The following is a 14714-nucleotide window of genomic DNA, read 5'->3' as shown; positions in this document are numbered from 1 at the left end:
CCACCTCTAGTTAGCCCCTGCTACCCCAACCACCTCTAGTTAGCCCCTGCTACCCCAACCACCTCTAGTTAGCCCCTGCTACCTTCAGAGCCAGAAGACTTTTGTTGATTTCTGCGCCTTCCATGCGGGTCTGCCGGTCAGCACTGGAAGTGTCCGCACCTCGTTCATTCCCTGCCAGATCCACCAAAGAGAACTTGCCATGCACTCTCCCTTTGGCTCGAAGAAGAATCTGGAAGCAGGCGTGGGAGCGGGAAGAGTTGGAGTTGGCAAATGTCTGCCCAGAGGTCCTGTGATGAAGGAGGGCAAAGAATGGCTATGAGCTTCTGAAGTCACCAGCCACCATGGCACCCAGTCCACACCAGTGAATTCTCTGGTAAGAGGGACACAGGTCAGGACTCTAAGAAGTCCTGTTTTTCTGTCATAGAATTCTGTTCTACCTTCCCAGGGCAGAAACTGTCCCTCCAGCTCTGGAAGTAGTAAGTTTTCCTGGCAGCCACAGTATTGGATTCTGTGTTAGGGGTGTGGACAGACCTGGGGGCCCATAAGGACATGGGGAAAGATGAGTTGCCTCTGTTGCAGGGCACACAGGGAAGGAGGGGTTGTCATGAGACACTTGCCAAAACTTGAGGGCCCTGCAGAGGGCAGTTTGCTCTGAGCTACCATAAGTTCCGCAACACTCCAATGCACCACGCCTAGGGCTCTGGAAGAAGAGCGTGTCCCTAACTCTATACAGGAGCTATGGTCCCAGCACTTCCAGCCTAGAACAGATCCAGAGCTCCTGTCTCCATCACAGAGGCAGGGAACAGAAAAGAGAAACCTAGACAAGTCAGGAAGCATGCCTTTGGAGTAAGGGGCTGGGAATAAAGCCTACCTTGGTTAGATTTAAGACAGTTTGAACCCTGGCCGGTTTGGCTCAGTGGTTAGAGGGTTGGCCTGTAGACTGTAGGGTCTCAGATTTGATTCTAGGGCACATACCTTGGTTGCAGGCTCAATCCAGGCCCTGGTCAGGGCGTGTGCAGGAGGCAACCAATCGATGTGTCTCTCTCACATCAATGTTTCTTTCTCTCTCTCTCCCCCCACCCCCTTCCACTCTCTGAAAAGCAATGGAAAAAATATCCTCAGGTGAGGATTTAAAAAAAGGAAAAAAAGACATTTTGAATTGCTCCTGATGAGCCTCTTAGGACCCCTTACTGCAGAGGCCTTCACATTCCTCCCCAAGCTGGAGACAGCAGGGCTCTGTGGAACCACAATGGGCTCAGCAAGTTTCTGTCACCAGAACTGGGCATTAGAAAGTGGGACCTTCCCCTCGCCAGAATTCTGACCTGCAGGCACTGCCTATGTCGATCATCTTGATGACATCGTCAGCACAGGTAACCAGGTGCTCCTGCAGCCCCAGCACCTGCACCTGCTGCTTCCCGTCCTCCAGCACGCGCAACTTGGCTTTCTTGTTCAGTAGGTCGAACAGCTGTGCCAGGCAGGGGAACAAGGCTAAGGCCATCAGGCACTGGGCACCCCACCTGACTCCTCCCTCCTTCAGGGCTGGTCCCAGCTTAGACAAGGGCAGACAGCAGGAAAGGCAGACAGAAGCTGAGCCGGGTAGACTAGCAGAGGGCTTGGGTTCTGAACTGGACTGCCTTAGTTTGATACTTTATGAGCTGTGTGAGCCTGGATAAGTACTTAACCACCCTAGGCTTATTTTTCATTTGCAAATAGTAATGGTAATACTTCTTTGTAGGGTTGTTGTGATAAGAGAATTGAAAGAAGTGCTTAGAATAATACTTAGCACATAATGTCATATTAAGCAACATTAGCAGCCCTGGCTGGGTAACTCGGTTAGTGTCAAGGCTGCAGGTTCAATCCCTGCCAGATCCACCAAAGAGAAACATACAAGAATCATGGTACTGGAAAAAATAAAATAAAATAAATAATATAATCAACCTGCCCTGGTTGGAGCATTGTCCCGTGCACCAAAGGGTAGTGGGTTCGATTCTAGGTTAGGGCATATACCCAGGTTGTGGTTCAATCCTTGGTCGGGGTGTGTGCAGGAGGCAACTGATCGATGTTTCTCTCTCAAGTCAATTTTTCTCTCTCCCTTCCTTCCTCTCTCTCTAAAATCAGTGGGGACATACCTCAGATGAGGATTAAAAGAAAGAATCAACCAATGGTTGCACAAATAAGTGGAACAACAAATCTGTTTCTCTCCCTTCCTCACTTTAAAATCAATCAATAATTTTTTAAATTAAAAAACAAAGTCAACATTAACTATTATTATATATAGATCCTGCTCTGAAGAAAGCAACTCTGCAAAAACACAGAGAGGTATGTATTTATTTATATATATACACCCAGAGGGGGGTTGGGAGGGAGAGGAAGGATGAATATGAATAAATATGCGTGATCAAAGGAAAAGAAGTATGAGGGAGGTGGGTCACGGGAGCACAGGGCACACACAAGGCAAACCTCCTATCTGAGAGGGAGCCCTGAGGAGTATTCCTGCCATACTTGCTGAGCTTGAGTACTATCCCACCATCAGACGAAACCCCCCATGTGTCAGGGCAGAGTGGCCCAAAAGCTTCACAGCCCACAGATTGGCTTCTACCATTTCTAGCCAACATCAAGGTCGTAGAGAGTTCAGGGGGCCCAACAGCATAAACAGGGTCTCCTTGTCAGCTACCTTCCCATTATAGATCTCAAAAAATGTCACATAGACTTCCAGACCCAGGTTCCGGTACCGGGGCTGATTCTTCAGGAGGAAGACGTCCTGGGCTATGGGAGAGAGCATGGATTAAGTAAGTAACCTGCTTTCTGTGCCCAACCCCACTACAGCAGAACATTCTACTTACAGGCCATCGCATAGATTCCTTTGGATGCATTCTGAGCTTTCCCAGAGAGGCCTCCGCCCATAGTCTGCAAAGGGAAGGGGCAGAAGATGTTGGTAAAGGGCCCTTGGCCTAGGCTAGAGCACTACTGGCTCCATCACCCCAGTGGGCTGTACCAAAGCTGGGAGGCTGGACCTGTTAAGGTCCCGACCTGCACGTGGCACAGCAGGCGTATCTGGTGATGGGGCATCTGCATGGAGGGGATTTTCTACAAGAAACTGTCTTCCTTTTCAGACCCAGTGCTGCCCCACGGGAAACTCACCCTACTATGCCTGAATACTCACATGTGTCTTGCCACTTCCTGTCTGGCCATATGCAAAACAGGTCGCTTTTCCACCTTGGAAAATTGTGTGTACCAGTGGCCTTGCTGTGAACCTAGAAGAAAGGATAGGGAAGAGTGTATATCTGGCCAAAATGTGCACCCTGGAACATGGTCCTGCTGCCCTTCCACTACAGAATTTCTGGGTCCTTGATTCCTCCTTCCAAGCACTAGTACTTCTCTCCTGCAAACGGATCCCCACTTAAAATCTGAAATTCTCCTAGCCAACTGGAGAGAGCTGGACTGACCTACCAAGAGCATGCCGATGGCTCACATTCTGAGCCACCAGCCCCTCCCCTGACTCTGAAGATCTAAGACAAAAGCCTGAACTTATTAGCTGACTTCCAGCATAAGATACACTTAGACATAATAAGATCAGAGGAAACCCTCTAAAGTAGGAGCCTAAAATATTTTAGTCTTTGTGCACCATGTATAGGTCACATTTTTAAATTTAAGCATCTTTTTTTAAAAATCCTTAGCCAAGGATATATTTCCGTTGCTTTTTAAGAATGTGGGAGAGGGAGGGAGGGAAAGAGGGAGGGAGGGAGGAGAGAGAGAGAGAGAGAGAGAGAGAGAGAGAGAGAGAGAGAGAAACAAACATCGATGGTTGAGAGACACATCCATTGGTTGCCTCCTGTATGTGCCCGGGTTTGGAGATCGAGCCTGCAAACAAGGTACATGCCCTTGGCTGGAGTCGAACCCGGGACCCTTCAGTCTGAGGATGGACACTCTAACCACTGAGCAGAACCGGCTAGGGCTGTCACATTTTTTAAAAAAACATAAAAACCAGTCTTGGTTTTAGAGTCATTATAAAAAGGGATTGTGCCCAGCCAGGCGTGGCTCAGCAGTTGAGCATCATTGACCTAGGATCCAGATCATCTCTGTTCGATCCCCAGTCAGGGGCGTGCAGGAGGCAGCCGATCAATGACAATTCTCCTATCATTGATGTTTCTATCTCTCACTTTCTCTCTTCTCTCTGAAATCAATAGATATATTTAAAAAAAAAAAAAAAAAAGGGATTGTGAGCCAGATTTGGCCCCGAAGTTTGTCAGCTCCTGTTTTGGAGCAGTGTTGCCCAATAGAACTTTCTGCGCTGATGGAAATGTTCTATATCTATGCTGTCCAATAGTAGCCAGTTCCACATGTGGCTACCAAGCACTTGAAACTGACTTGTGTGGTCAGGCCGGCATGGCTCAGTGGCTGAGCATCGACCTATGATCCAGGATATTGAGGTTTGATTCCTGGTCAGGGCACATGCCTGGGTTGCGGGCTCGATCCCCAGTGGGGGGCGTGCAGGAGGCAGTCGATCAATGACTCTCTCATCATTGATGTTTCCATGTCTCTCCCTCCCTCTCCCTCTCTCTGAAATCAATAGATATATTTTAAAAAAAGAAGAAAAAAAGACCAAATAATGGGGTAGGGAAGGGGGGTTGGGAAGAGGCAAGGGGCAAACCTATAGACAACTTCATTTGAAGCTGTTTCATCAAATGCGAAGTCAAAGCAGAATGCCTGGTTCTCCAGATACTTTGTTAAGTCCACTTTTAACTTGGGCTCGTGTACGAAAAGGAGACACTTGCTAGGAACGGAAATCACATCAATTTCTTTCTTGGCCAATTCTGCAGAAGGAGAGTATTTTCAGGAGAAGCTCCCTGGACACAGGAACCCTCAGTCACTTCAAAGCCTCTTTCTGACGGACTGGAGTTTACCTTGTTTATTCAGCGGGCGTTTCCTAACACAAACGCATATCCTGTGCTCTTCTATCTTCAAGAGAATGAGAGGAGACAACCAACAAACAAAAGATTAGGGCAGTATTAAAGAAAGCTTCTCCAGAACCCCTCCTCTCTAATCCCATGTCTGGCTTAGTCAGGGGCCAAGATCTAACACTAGGACCCTGCCTCCCCTGTAGTTACTCAAGAGCACAGAGGGAGCTCTGAATTTTCTTCCCAGTTTTCTCACTCTGCTGCCTACAGGTTTCAGCACACTTTCATAATTATTCGTATGAATCTGGCCAACCTATGGAAGTGGGGGATGGGGTAGAGAGGAGTTTATAAAAATCTGACTCTCCCATCCAGGTCTCACTAACTCCAGCCCACCAAAGGATCTTAAAAATACCCTTAAGCATGAGTGAAAATTTCTCAGTGCTCTCCTTTAAAGAGAAGTTTTCTGTCTCTTAATTGTACACCTAATACGCAGGAAGGAGAGGTAGAAGCCCTTTGGGTTTACTTACAGGATCAGTCATAGTAAGTGGATGAATATCCAAAGTAGCCCGAAATTCTTTAATCATCCGGGCAAATTCCCAGTTTGGAAAGTTGTTGTCATATTCCTGTTTGGGACAAGAGCAAAAGAAACTGACTGCTAAGATGTAAGTGTTCTTAGACCTCAGTACTAAGCAAAAGCAACATCTCTTCATGTGCAATTGGCACATCTGAGTTGACAAAACCCCACAGGATCTCACTTCCTCCCACCCTGGCTCTAGGCTGAGAACCCAGGAACAAAGCCCTAGGAATAGAGACTGGCAGGGGGGCCTAGGCATGCACCAAACCACTGTAGGAACTGGGGCAAGGGCCACTGTCCCACATCTTAGGAGATCAAAAGGCTGGGATTCCCCAACTAAGGGGAAATGCTCCAAACTAGAACTGCATTGCAGAACCTCCACCACATACACAAGAGGTTGGGGGAAAGCAGGCAACTGTGCCCAGCAGCCTGCTGGCCACTGCCCTATGTGATGGGCGTGCTTATGGACAACCAGCATAAAATAGGCCTCATCTGAAGGCCCTCGGAAAAATATCTGACTTATTTATTCTCTGAATTCTGATGAGATACCAGTTAAACTTCCTGGATATCAGAATTAGAGCCTCAGTAATGCTGGGGCCCAACCATATCTGTGTTGCCGTTAACACTGCAGTTAAGGATGCCTGTCCAAAAACCCTTGCCCTAGCTTCCCAGGAAAGGTACCTGAGCTCGCTTTGTTCTCATTTCAGAGATCTGGGCCCTCTTCTCTTCTCGCTTGTTCTTCATTTTTTCCATTTCCTTCACAATACATGATTTCCTCCGAACTAGGGGTGGAGAAAGCTCATTCTTTTACTTGTCTAGGCCAGCCAGCCTGCTCTTTGGCTGCTGTGCTGAGTCCTGGGCCTTTTCCAGGACTAGGCCTTGTCTAGACCCTTGCGCTTAAATTACCATATGCAAGGAGAGGAAGCAGTAGATGTGACTCTTGGGAAGGCCAAACCCACAAAGTAAAGATTTGCTAATGTGAATACTTCAGGCCTAACCCAAGCTCTCCCCACACCTCTTATGGCATTCTCTCAACAACCAGACGTGAGACCATCTCTGCTTGGTCTTCATGGTTATTCTGGGCTGTTCTTCAGGTGTCAGCCAAGACACTATAGCTTTGACAACACCTCAATTACATCAGAAGGTTCCTGCCAGCTTAAGGAGACAGGGTCACCTCTTGTGAAAAATTGACTCCATGGCCACAGGGAAACATGGCCCCCAAGTGACAAATGCAGTTTGAACTCAGGTGCCCAGGCAGGCCAGGTTTGAGACAGGATGTAACTATGTGTCCTGCAGTAGGAGCAGAGCAGCAGACAGCTCAGCATGTTTACCTGAGTTCACAGGGTTTGCAGAAGAGCTACCTCGCATGGAACGGACTTGTTCTTCCACCTCCTCACTGACCATCGGAAATGGTATTTCAGCCACTGCAGGGCAGGAGTTCCTAGGGGGACCAGCTGTGGGGGAACAAGAGTCAATGATGAAGCAGGCCAGCTCAGCAAGGTCTCAGGCTCCTACAGTGTGAGCAGAGCTTGGGCTTTCCCCTTCACCTCAGCCCACACCCTGACCCGGACCAGGAGCTCTGCAGGGGCTGGTTCCTGGGTCAAAAAATCTTAAAAGGGTGTGTGAGTACCTTAGTATGGGCATCATCATGACGGGAAAAGCTTTTCAAGGTTTGAATTCCTTAGGCTTCACCCAAGCATGTGTTCTTAGGCCAGGCCTTTCTACTCATTGGGAGAAAAGCCAGACCTTTTTAACTTCTCAAGAGCCTTGGAATTCAGGTGGCTAACAGGAGCAAAGACTACAAAGGCAGCAATAATGGAAACCTGAGCAAAAACTACCTTCATTTTATAAGAGCTAAATTTGATACATATAAAATGTAATGATTGTGTATCTTACAAAATCGACATCTACTTTATGTATCTAATAAAAATGGACAATTAAAGATAGTTTTAAAATCCCATAAATACAAAGTTCAAAAAGAGAAAAAAACTAATTTATGCTATTAAAAGTCAGGATTAGCCCTGGCCAGTGTGGTACAGTTGGTTGAGTGTGGTCCTGTGCACCGAAAGGTTACCAATTTGATCCCTGGTAGGGGGCAGGAGGCAGCCGATCGATGTTTTGCTCTCACATCAATGTTTCTCTCTCTCCCCATCTCCCTCTGCCTTCCTCTCTCTCTCTCAAATCAATAAAAAAATCTTTAAAAAATAAAAATAAAAAAAGAAGTCAGGATTATAGGTTCTGTTGGGGGTTTAGGAACTAGAAGGGTGCCTGAGGGGGACTTTTGGGTGCTGGTAATGCTGTTTGATTTGGGTGTTAGTTACATGAATGTGTTCAAGAACTATATACTCAACGATATGTTCACTCTTCTGTATATACTGTATATTATGTTTCAATAAAGTTAAAAAAAAAAAAAAAGAAAGCTATTTTCTAGATAAGGGAACTGTGGGGGCAGGGGCAGAACAGTACTAAGCCAGGGGAGTGTAGGAATCTTAGGATATTCCAGAACAGGTTCAGGCAACATGTGAGGAGCTGCTCCAGGGCCTCGAACAGGAGAACAGATTCATTACTCACTAGGAACTGGAAACTGCCTGCGGGAATTGGCAGGTACGGGCAGCTCCACCTCCATATCCTCCTCCTTCGTGGTGATGCGAACCTCCGAGAGAGTGGACATGCGAGTGGAGCGGCTTCGGAGACCTGAAGAACCGGGGAACAATCAGTGCACCATGATCAGAAGGGCAGATGGGAGCAACCCTCCAAGATTCTATACAGGGTGAGATGGGCCCTCACCACCAGGAAAGGAAAAATAGACAGGCTAAGTACTCATGATCCCAAATCTAATTTGTTCACATTCTGCAGATCTGAGAGCTCCTGAGGGCAAGGATATCTCCCACATGACCATCTTAAGTAAATGGAGGGACCTACAGCCAATATGAGATCGTTTCTGGAAAGATAGACCTAATCCCGCACCTACCATTCTACAACAATCCTTCCATACCTCAAAACAACGTTATAAGGTAAATATCAGTATTCCCATCTGATGGAAGGGAACATTAAAGTTTAGAGAAATTAAGCAACTTGCCCAGTGTAATTCAATTGTAAGTGTCAGAGCCAGGATGGGAACCCAGGACTGTCATATTCCAAAGTCTGGGCTTTTACTACAGTTTCAGGAAACTACAGAGTCAAGCCAGGGCCAAATCATCAGAAACCCAGGGAATCAGCTACCTTGATTTTCTGGAAGAATGATTAACTGAGAGAAACAAATGAGTTATATTTGAATTCTTGTCCATTTTTACCCATCTATATGTCTCTTAACATTTTAAGAGAGAAACAATTCACCTGTAAAATAAAAGAAGTCATAAATTTGGAAATAGAACATGTGGTGTCATATAGCAAAGATGAACTTGTACTGAGTTTCTGAGTCTCCTAAATTTAGGCTGATCTGATGGCTCTATATAATCCATGTTTTTCATAAAGAGCATGAATTATTACTATTTTCCTATTTCCCAAAAGATTTCTAATCTTGTGTTTCATTTCTGCTGTTCAATAACATGCACCTTTATTAAGATTTTTTTCCATTACAAGGAACTGTGGCAATATCCCTTGGGGCTGTGCATGCGGAGTGAGACCGCTGCCACTCCCATCTCTCCTGCAGGCCAGCAAGAGAGTACCAGCATCACACCACTCATGCCCAGCCCAAGCTTACAACTGCACCACCTTTCACCCTGGGCTCCCAGGAATATGAAGCTCCAGTCAAGCAGTTATCTTGGCCCCTGAGGTAGCTAGACCATGCAGGGCAGTGACATTCCCTGGATTGGGATAGGCCATGCAGGTATAGCTGGCTCTGAACAATAAGCTGGATTTCTTGGGCAGTTTGTGCTTACAGCCACCGACTATGGTCATGGACTATTATAGTCAAAGTAGGTTTATGCTGCCTTCTATAGAGACAGCCTAACCTTTTAAGGAATTGTTGAAATCCCACCCATCCTACCTCACCCCCAGATCTCCATAGCACCATCAACTATACTTTTAAACAGCCCAGACCTAGCTTTTCTCACAACCTGCTTACCACTTCACTCCAAGGCACATTGTTCTCCTGAGGAAAGAAAACAAACTTGGCTGACTACTGCTCTGGGTTCTACAACAAAGACTTCTAGACCAGTCAGCAAATTTTCCAAATGTTATCAGGTCCCCAAAAGGTTGGCCTAAGAGCTGTAGGTTGAATGGCTGGATTCATTTTTTTTTTTTAACTGCCTTGAGGAATGACTGCCATACAAAAGCTGTGGATATTTAATGTGTCCAACTTAATGGGTCTGGAGATAAGTATACACCCATGAAACCATCGTCACAATCAATGCCATGAACTTACCCATCACCTCCAAAAGTTTCCTCCCACTCCCTATGTTATGGTTACTTTTTTCCTTTTGTACTAATGTAAGATATACTCTTACAGTAATGTTTTAAGTAGACAATGCAATATTGTTAATCATAGGCCCTATGTTATACATTAGATCTCTCAAACTTATTTATCTTGCATAACTGAAACTGTGTACACTTTGACGAATACCTCCCCATTTCCTCCTCCCTGTAGGTTGGATTCTTTCTCACTGAGGAAGATAGGGCAGGACTCTGCTCACATAGAAAACACCTGCTAAACTGGAACAATGAGTCTACTTCACAGCTTCCTGAACCCTAGGAACATCATTCCGGGCACAATCCCATGACAATAAGCAAGTAGAAATCCATTTACCTTCCTTTGGAGCAGGAATTTTGGAGTTGACTGATCTGCGTTTTTGTTTCTGAAAAACAAAACACATCACCACCATATATGGCTCTTATTAATTCTCAAGGGCCCACGTGCTGTGCTAAAGTCCTAGGCAGTCCCAGAAAACAACCCAGCAAAGAGCCAACAAGCCAAGTGAATCCTGTGGGGCACTGGCTGCAGCCAGGTGACAGGCACCTACCATTACATTCACCTGCAGGGGCAGATTATCCTTCGGGTGTAAGGGAAGAGGCTGTAAGAGTTCTGGGTTTATTGCAGCCACATCATCAAAATCAATCTGCAAAGAGCAAATTAAAGTTTCAATGAAATAACATAGCTTGTTCAAGCCAACTGCATCTATTTCTGCAACCAAGGCTACCTCTAGATTCAGACTTTACCAACTTTAAGTTCCACCAAGTACTAATAGTTATGAACAAATATGTATTCCTTAGATGTGGTTTACCATCTAGATGGATATTGGTTTCTGATTTCCAAGCTAATGGTTTATGTCAGTGATGAGAATGAGGTGAAGCGGAAGACAGGCAAACAGGCAGGCAGTCCACAGTAGGTCTAGGGTGCCTGGCTCCCCTACTGTTCTGGCAGTGGGATCCTGCTAGGCACAGCGCCCCAAACACCTCTTGCTGGCTGACAGAAAGGAGGAAACAAGTTCTAACTGTCCCAGTGATAGTCAAAATGGAGGGCCCTTCAGGATCTTACGGGCAGGGACAGGTTCCAGAGAGAGCTGCTACCTAACCCTAAGTCTACCTACATTTTCTAATAAGCCCAGAAACTCTTCCCTAGTCACAGTGATCTGCTCATGCCGGCAATGAGGTCACAATTCTAGGTTTACATCATCAGAGTCCTGAAACTCTCTAGGAACAACACAAACACACCAGAGTGAGAGCTTTACCTCCTACTTATTAACTGGCTTATTCAAAGGTTTATTATTCATAAGTAAGGCAGCAAGAAGAAGGTATTCAAAGATGAATTAGGCCCGGCAGGGCGTGGCTCAGGGGTTGAGCATTGACCTAGGATCCAGGAGATCGCAGTTAGATTCCTGGTCAGGGCACATGCCCGGGTTGTGGGCTCAATCCCCAGTTGGGGGCGTGTAGGAGGCAGCCGATCAATAACTCTCATCATTAATGTTTCTATCTCTCTCCCTTTCTTTCTCTGAAATCAGTAAAGATATATTTAAAAAAAAAAAAAAGATGAATTAAGACATATATCACCCTTGCCTTTAGTGAGCTTACATTCTAATGCAGGAAGAGAAGTCATATGTACAAAGGACTGGAAACCAAAGCAGCATGGGATAGACAGGGGAGACAGAATGACCAAATGCAAAAAGCTGACAAGTACTTCAGTAACCACACTTGTATCCACTTGCTTTGGATTGCTACAGACCCTTACTACACATCCCTCCCCCATTTCCAATCCCTAAACTACAGAGAGCATAAACAACATAGGAAACCAGAGTCCTAATCTTAGTTCTGACATTAACTGATTTTCATGTTGATGATTAAGGGTGAACATTCCAGGAGGAAAGAATAGGAGAGTGTGTAGGCAGCAAGGCACTAGGCATGGTCACAGAGTGCGGAACTGCCCCATTTGCCCCTAGCACAGAATATTTTGTGTGATACAAAGAAAAAGGTTCATTGGGATCAGATCTTTAAAAGCCTTTGAATGCTTCACAAGAAGTCTGGACCTTATTCCACAGGCAATATTTGAGCTGGAGAGAGACCCAACAAGAGCTGTAATTCTAAACAACAACAAACCAAAACAAAAATCATAAAGAACTAGCAACTAGCCAGTTGAAAGAAATTTTAGGAACTTCTATATCCAAGGCAGATAATGTAAAGTATTCAATACTTTTATTTCTCCAATATACCATCTAAATATCTGCATACTTACCATAAGGCACCAAACGTAAGCAAGCCCTTTACATTTATCTCATTAAGCTTCATGAAAGAGGGTCCAGGTCTATCTTATCCACCTCTGTATCCCTAGCACAAAATACATTGTCTGCCTTTCTTTTTTTTTTTTTTTTGTAGTGTGTTTTCTCTTTTCTGGCATTTTGGAACTGGCACAAAAGGATTTGTTAAAAAAGTCCTCACAACAATCCTATGAGGTAGATATTATCATCCTCATGTTATTGACGAGGAAACTGAGTTTCTAAGAGGGGCAGAAACATGCCTGAGAATATATAAAGTAGTGGCAGAGACAGATTAAGAATCCAGGTTTTCATATTCCTAGCCTGGTGACCTCTTCACCACACTGCAATGCCTCTAAAACATACAGGTCTTAGTCATAGCTCTCCTCTTCACAAAATTCTTCCAAGGCACCCCACTGGCTATAGAATAAAATCTCAAACATTTTAGTGCCAGAGGTGAAGACCCAGCACCCTGAGCCTTCTACTGCCTGTAGCCAGCTTCTTCACTAGTCCGCACGAGGGCCATATGCTAAACTTCCCTGCCCACTCCCACAAGCCCAGCTCATCCTCAATGAGTTCCACCTCCGAGCTGCTCTAGACTACTCACCTGTGCCATTTATCACAAGCTGCCTTGTTATTTGGTGTTTCGGAAACATACTTTCCTACCAGTTTATCAATTTTGCTCCCCAAACAATTATATGCATTCAGAAGCTAGCTTGAGTGAGCAAGGTTTTAGGATTCTGTGCAGTTCGCTTTCTACAAACACACCAGACACTGTTGATTGCTTCAATTTAGAACAGGTATTACTAAAGAAAATCCCAATGCATCCAAAGATGAACATGTCTGAGATCAGAGAGAACAACACAGCATCAAAAATAAGGCTCTCAGCCCAGCGGAGTGGCTCAGCAGTTGATCATTGGCCTCTGTGATCCAGGAGATCATGATTCGATTCCTGGTCAGGGCACATGTCCGGTTTCGGGCTCGATCCCCTGTAGGGGGCATGCAGGAGTCAGAGGATCAATGAGTCTCTCATCATTGATGTTTCTATCTCTCTCTCCGCCCCTTCCTCTCTCTCAAATCAATAATAATATGTTTAAAAAACAAAAACAAAGCAAGGCTCTCAGCCAAGGTTGCAGGTTCAGTCCCCATTCAGTCCCTAGTCAGGGCACATACAAGAAGCAACCAATGAATGCATAAATAAACAGAACAACAAATTGATGTTTCCAATGTTTCTCTCTCCCTAAAATCAATACATAAAAATTAAAAAAAAAAAAAAAAGGCTCTCACAAGTCCCATTTTCACAGATCTTTCAGGCAGAACGTACCTCTTTGCCCTTTGTGGCACCTCCTTCTGTCCATTCCACCGAAACACAGGCTTTCTCCAAGTCAACAGTCCTTACGTTGGCACTGTGAATTAAACCTATAGTATGAAAAGGCCAGAGTTACCCATCTTTTTCACTTTTAAGATCCCACAGAAACTCTCAATGTGGAGTTGACCTGAAGGAAAGAATAGCTCCCTTCCTCCCTTTCTCTCTTTCTTTCTTCCAACAGTAGGAGACATAAACCTCCTGGTACTTCACCCTTAGGGCATCCCACAGCGAGGAAGGCAGAGAACAAGTCTTAAAACCGAGTTGCAAGGGATAAGGACTCAGCCCCACTCAAGAGAGCTTACAGAGTGGAGTGAAGGTATGTTTGAGCAGGGGAGTCACTCAAGTCCTTGGGTGAACTGTTCCCCAACACAGCACTGAGGCTCTAGCACCCTTGGCTTTCCCTACCTCACTCCTGATGGTTCGCCTATTGACACGGGTATTAGACCTGCCAGAACTGCTTGACGAGAGAGAGAGAGAGAGAGAGAGAGAGAGAGAGAGGGAGAGAGAGAGGGAGAGAGAGAGAGAGGGAGAGAGAGAGGGAGAGAAAGAGGGGGGGGAGGGAGGGGGAGGGGGGAGGGGGAATGAACTGCAGGCTCCTGAAGAGCAGAGATCTGGTCTGTCTTGTTACACTGACTCCCAGTGCCTGACGTGCTGCAGGCGCGCAATATTTATAGGAGAGTAGAAGGGCAAGGAAGCCGAGGTCCCTGCAAAACCAGGGCAGTTTCAGGGGAGAATTTTGGAGAGGAAGTTACTCTAGCAATCCTAACTTCCCTGGAAGGTCCATTCCCGCAGAGGAGCCCCGCCTACTCACAGAGGACAGGGAGGGGACCAACCGCCAGTGCAGGGGGCCCTGGGCTTGGGCAGGGAAGACTGATGGCCAGTGCAGAGACCCGGATCTGCGGGGTGAGGGGAATCCCCAACAGTGTCTCCTGCCCTGCCGTCTGGGGAGGGGCAATAATTTTAGCCCTCTTACAGCCCACGGGTCTCCCGGGCCTCGGGACCCCGCCCCTCACCATTACTACGCTGGATCTTGATGTCGAGACCGGGAAACAAGCGGGCCTGAAGCGACGAGTCCATCGGGCAGGCCGCGGGTGAGCCGGGAAAGAAACACCAAATGAGAAGAACCTACAACTCTGCTAATCCTACAGAGTCCAAACGCAGCGTAAACCGCCGTAGTTTAAATCCCG

At 46.1% G+C, this 14714-nt stretch overlaps 1 protein-coding gene and 1 long non-coding RNA gene across 6 annotated transcripts in view; one reads left to right on the top strand and one right to left on the bottom strand.

Annotated features, from left to right (window-relative positions):
* The window catches only part of LOC148092411 (uncharacterized), a 26743-nt gene extending 16170 nt beyond the window's left edge, over positions 1-10573 (top strand). For 2 of the 4 annotated variants that reach the window (XR_015715034.1, XR_015715033.1), the window contains 4 exons: positions 179-373; positions 4821-8242; positions 8329-8486; positions 10061-10573. This is a non-coding gene — a long non-coding RNA (uncharacterized LOC148092411). Of the gene's footprint in view, positions 1-178; positions 374-1101; positions 2320-3113; positions 3392-4820; positions 8243-8328; positions 8487-10060 lie in introns of those variants that run through there. The other 2 variants (XR_015715036.1, XR_015715035.1) reach the window with 2 other exon arrangements.
* Positions 1-14714, bottom strand: part of KIF2C (kinesin family member 2C) — a 19060-nt gene extending 4346 nt beyond the window's left edge. Inside the window, exons 1-15 of one of the 2 annotated variants that reach the window (XM_016199243.2) lie at positions 14541-14714; positions 13483-13577; positions 10434-10529; positions 10220-10268; positions 8044-8166; positions 6804-6926; positions 6154-6254; positions 5426-5521; positions 4905-4959; positions 4652-4814; positions 3164-3254; positions 2844-2907; positions 2675-2766; positions 1323-1465; positions 83-287 (exon numbers count right to left, since the gene is read on the bottom strand). In XM_016199243.2, the coding sequence (XP_016054729.2) occupies positions 83-287; positions 1323-1465; positions 2675-2766; positions 2844-2907; positions 3164-3254; positions 4652-4814; positions 4905-4959; positions 5426-5521; positions 6154-6254; positions 6804-6926; positions 8044-8166; positions 10220-10268; positions 10434-10529; positions 13483-13577; positions 14541-14604 (1560 nt within the window). In that variant the 5' untranslated portion in view covers positions 14605-14714. The remainder of the gene's footprint in view (positions 1-82; positions 288-1322; positions 1466-2674; positions 2767-2843; positions 2908-3163; positions 3255-4651; positions 4815-4904; positions 4960-5425; positions 5522-6153; positions 6255-6803; positions 6927-8043; positions 8167-10219; positions 10269-10433; positions 10530-13482; positions 13578-14540) is intronic. The other variant, XM_016199244.2, reaches the window with a different exon arrangement.

Source organism: Miniopterus natalensis, chromosome 9 (genome assembly GCF_054644295.1).
Source record: "Miniopterus natalensis isolate mMinNat1 chromosome 9, mMinNat1.hap1, whole genome shotgun sequence".
NCBI lineage: Eukaryota > Metazoa > Chordata > Mammalia > Chiroptera > Miniopteridae > Miniopterus > Miniopterus natalensis.
This window is presented reverse-complemented; position numbering and strand designations above follow the sequence as displayed.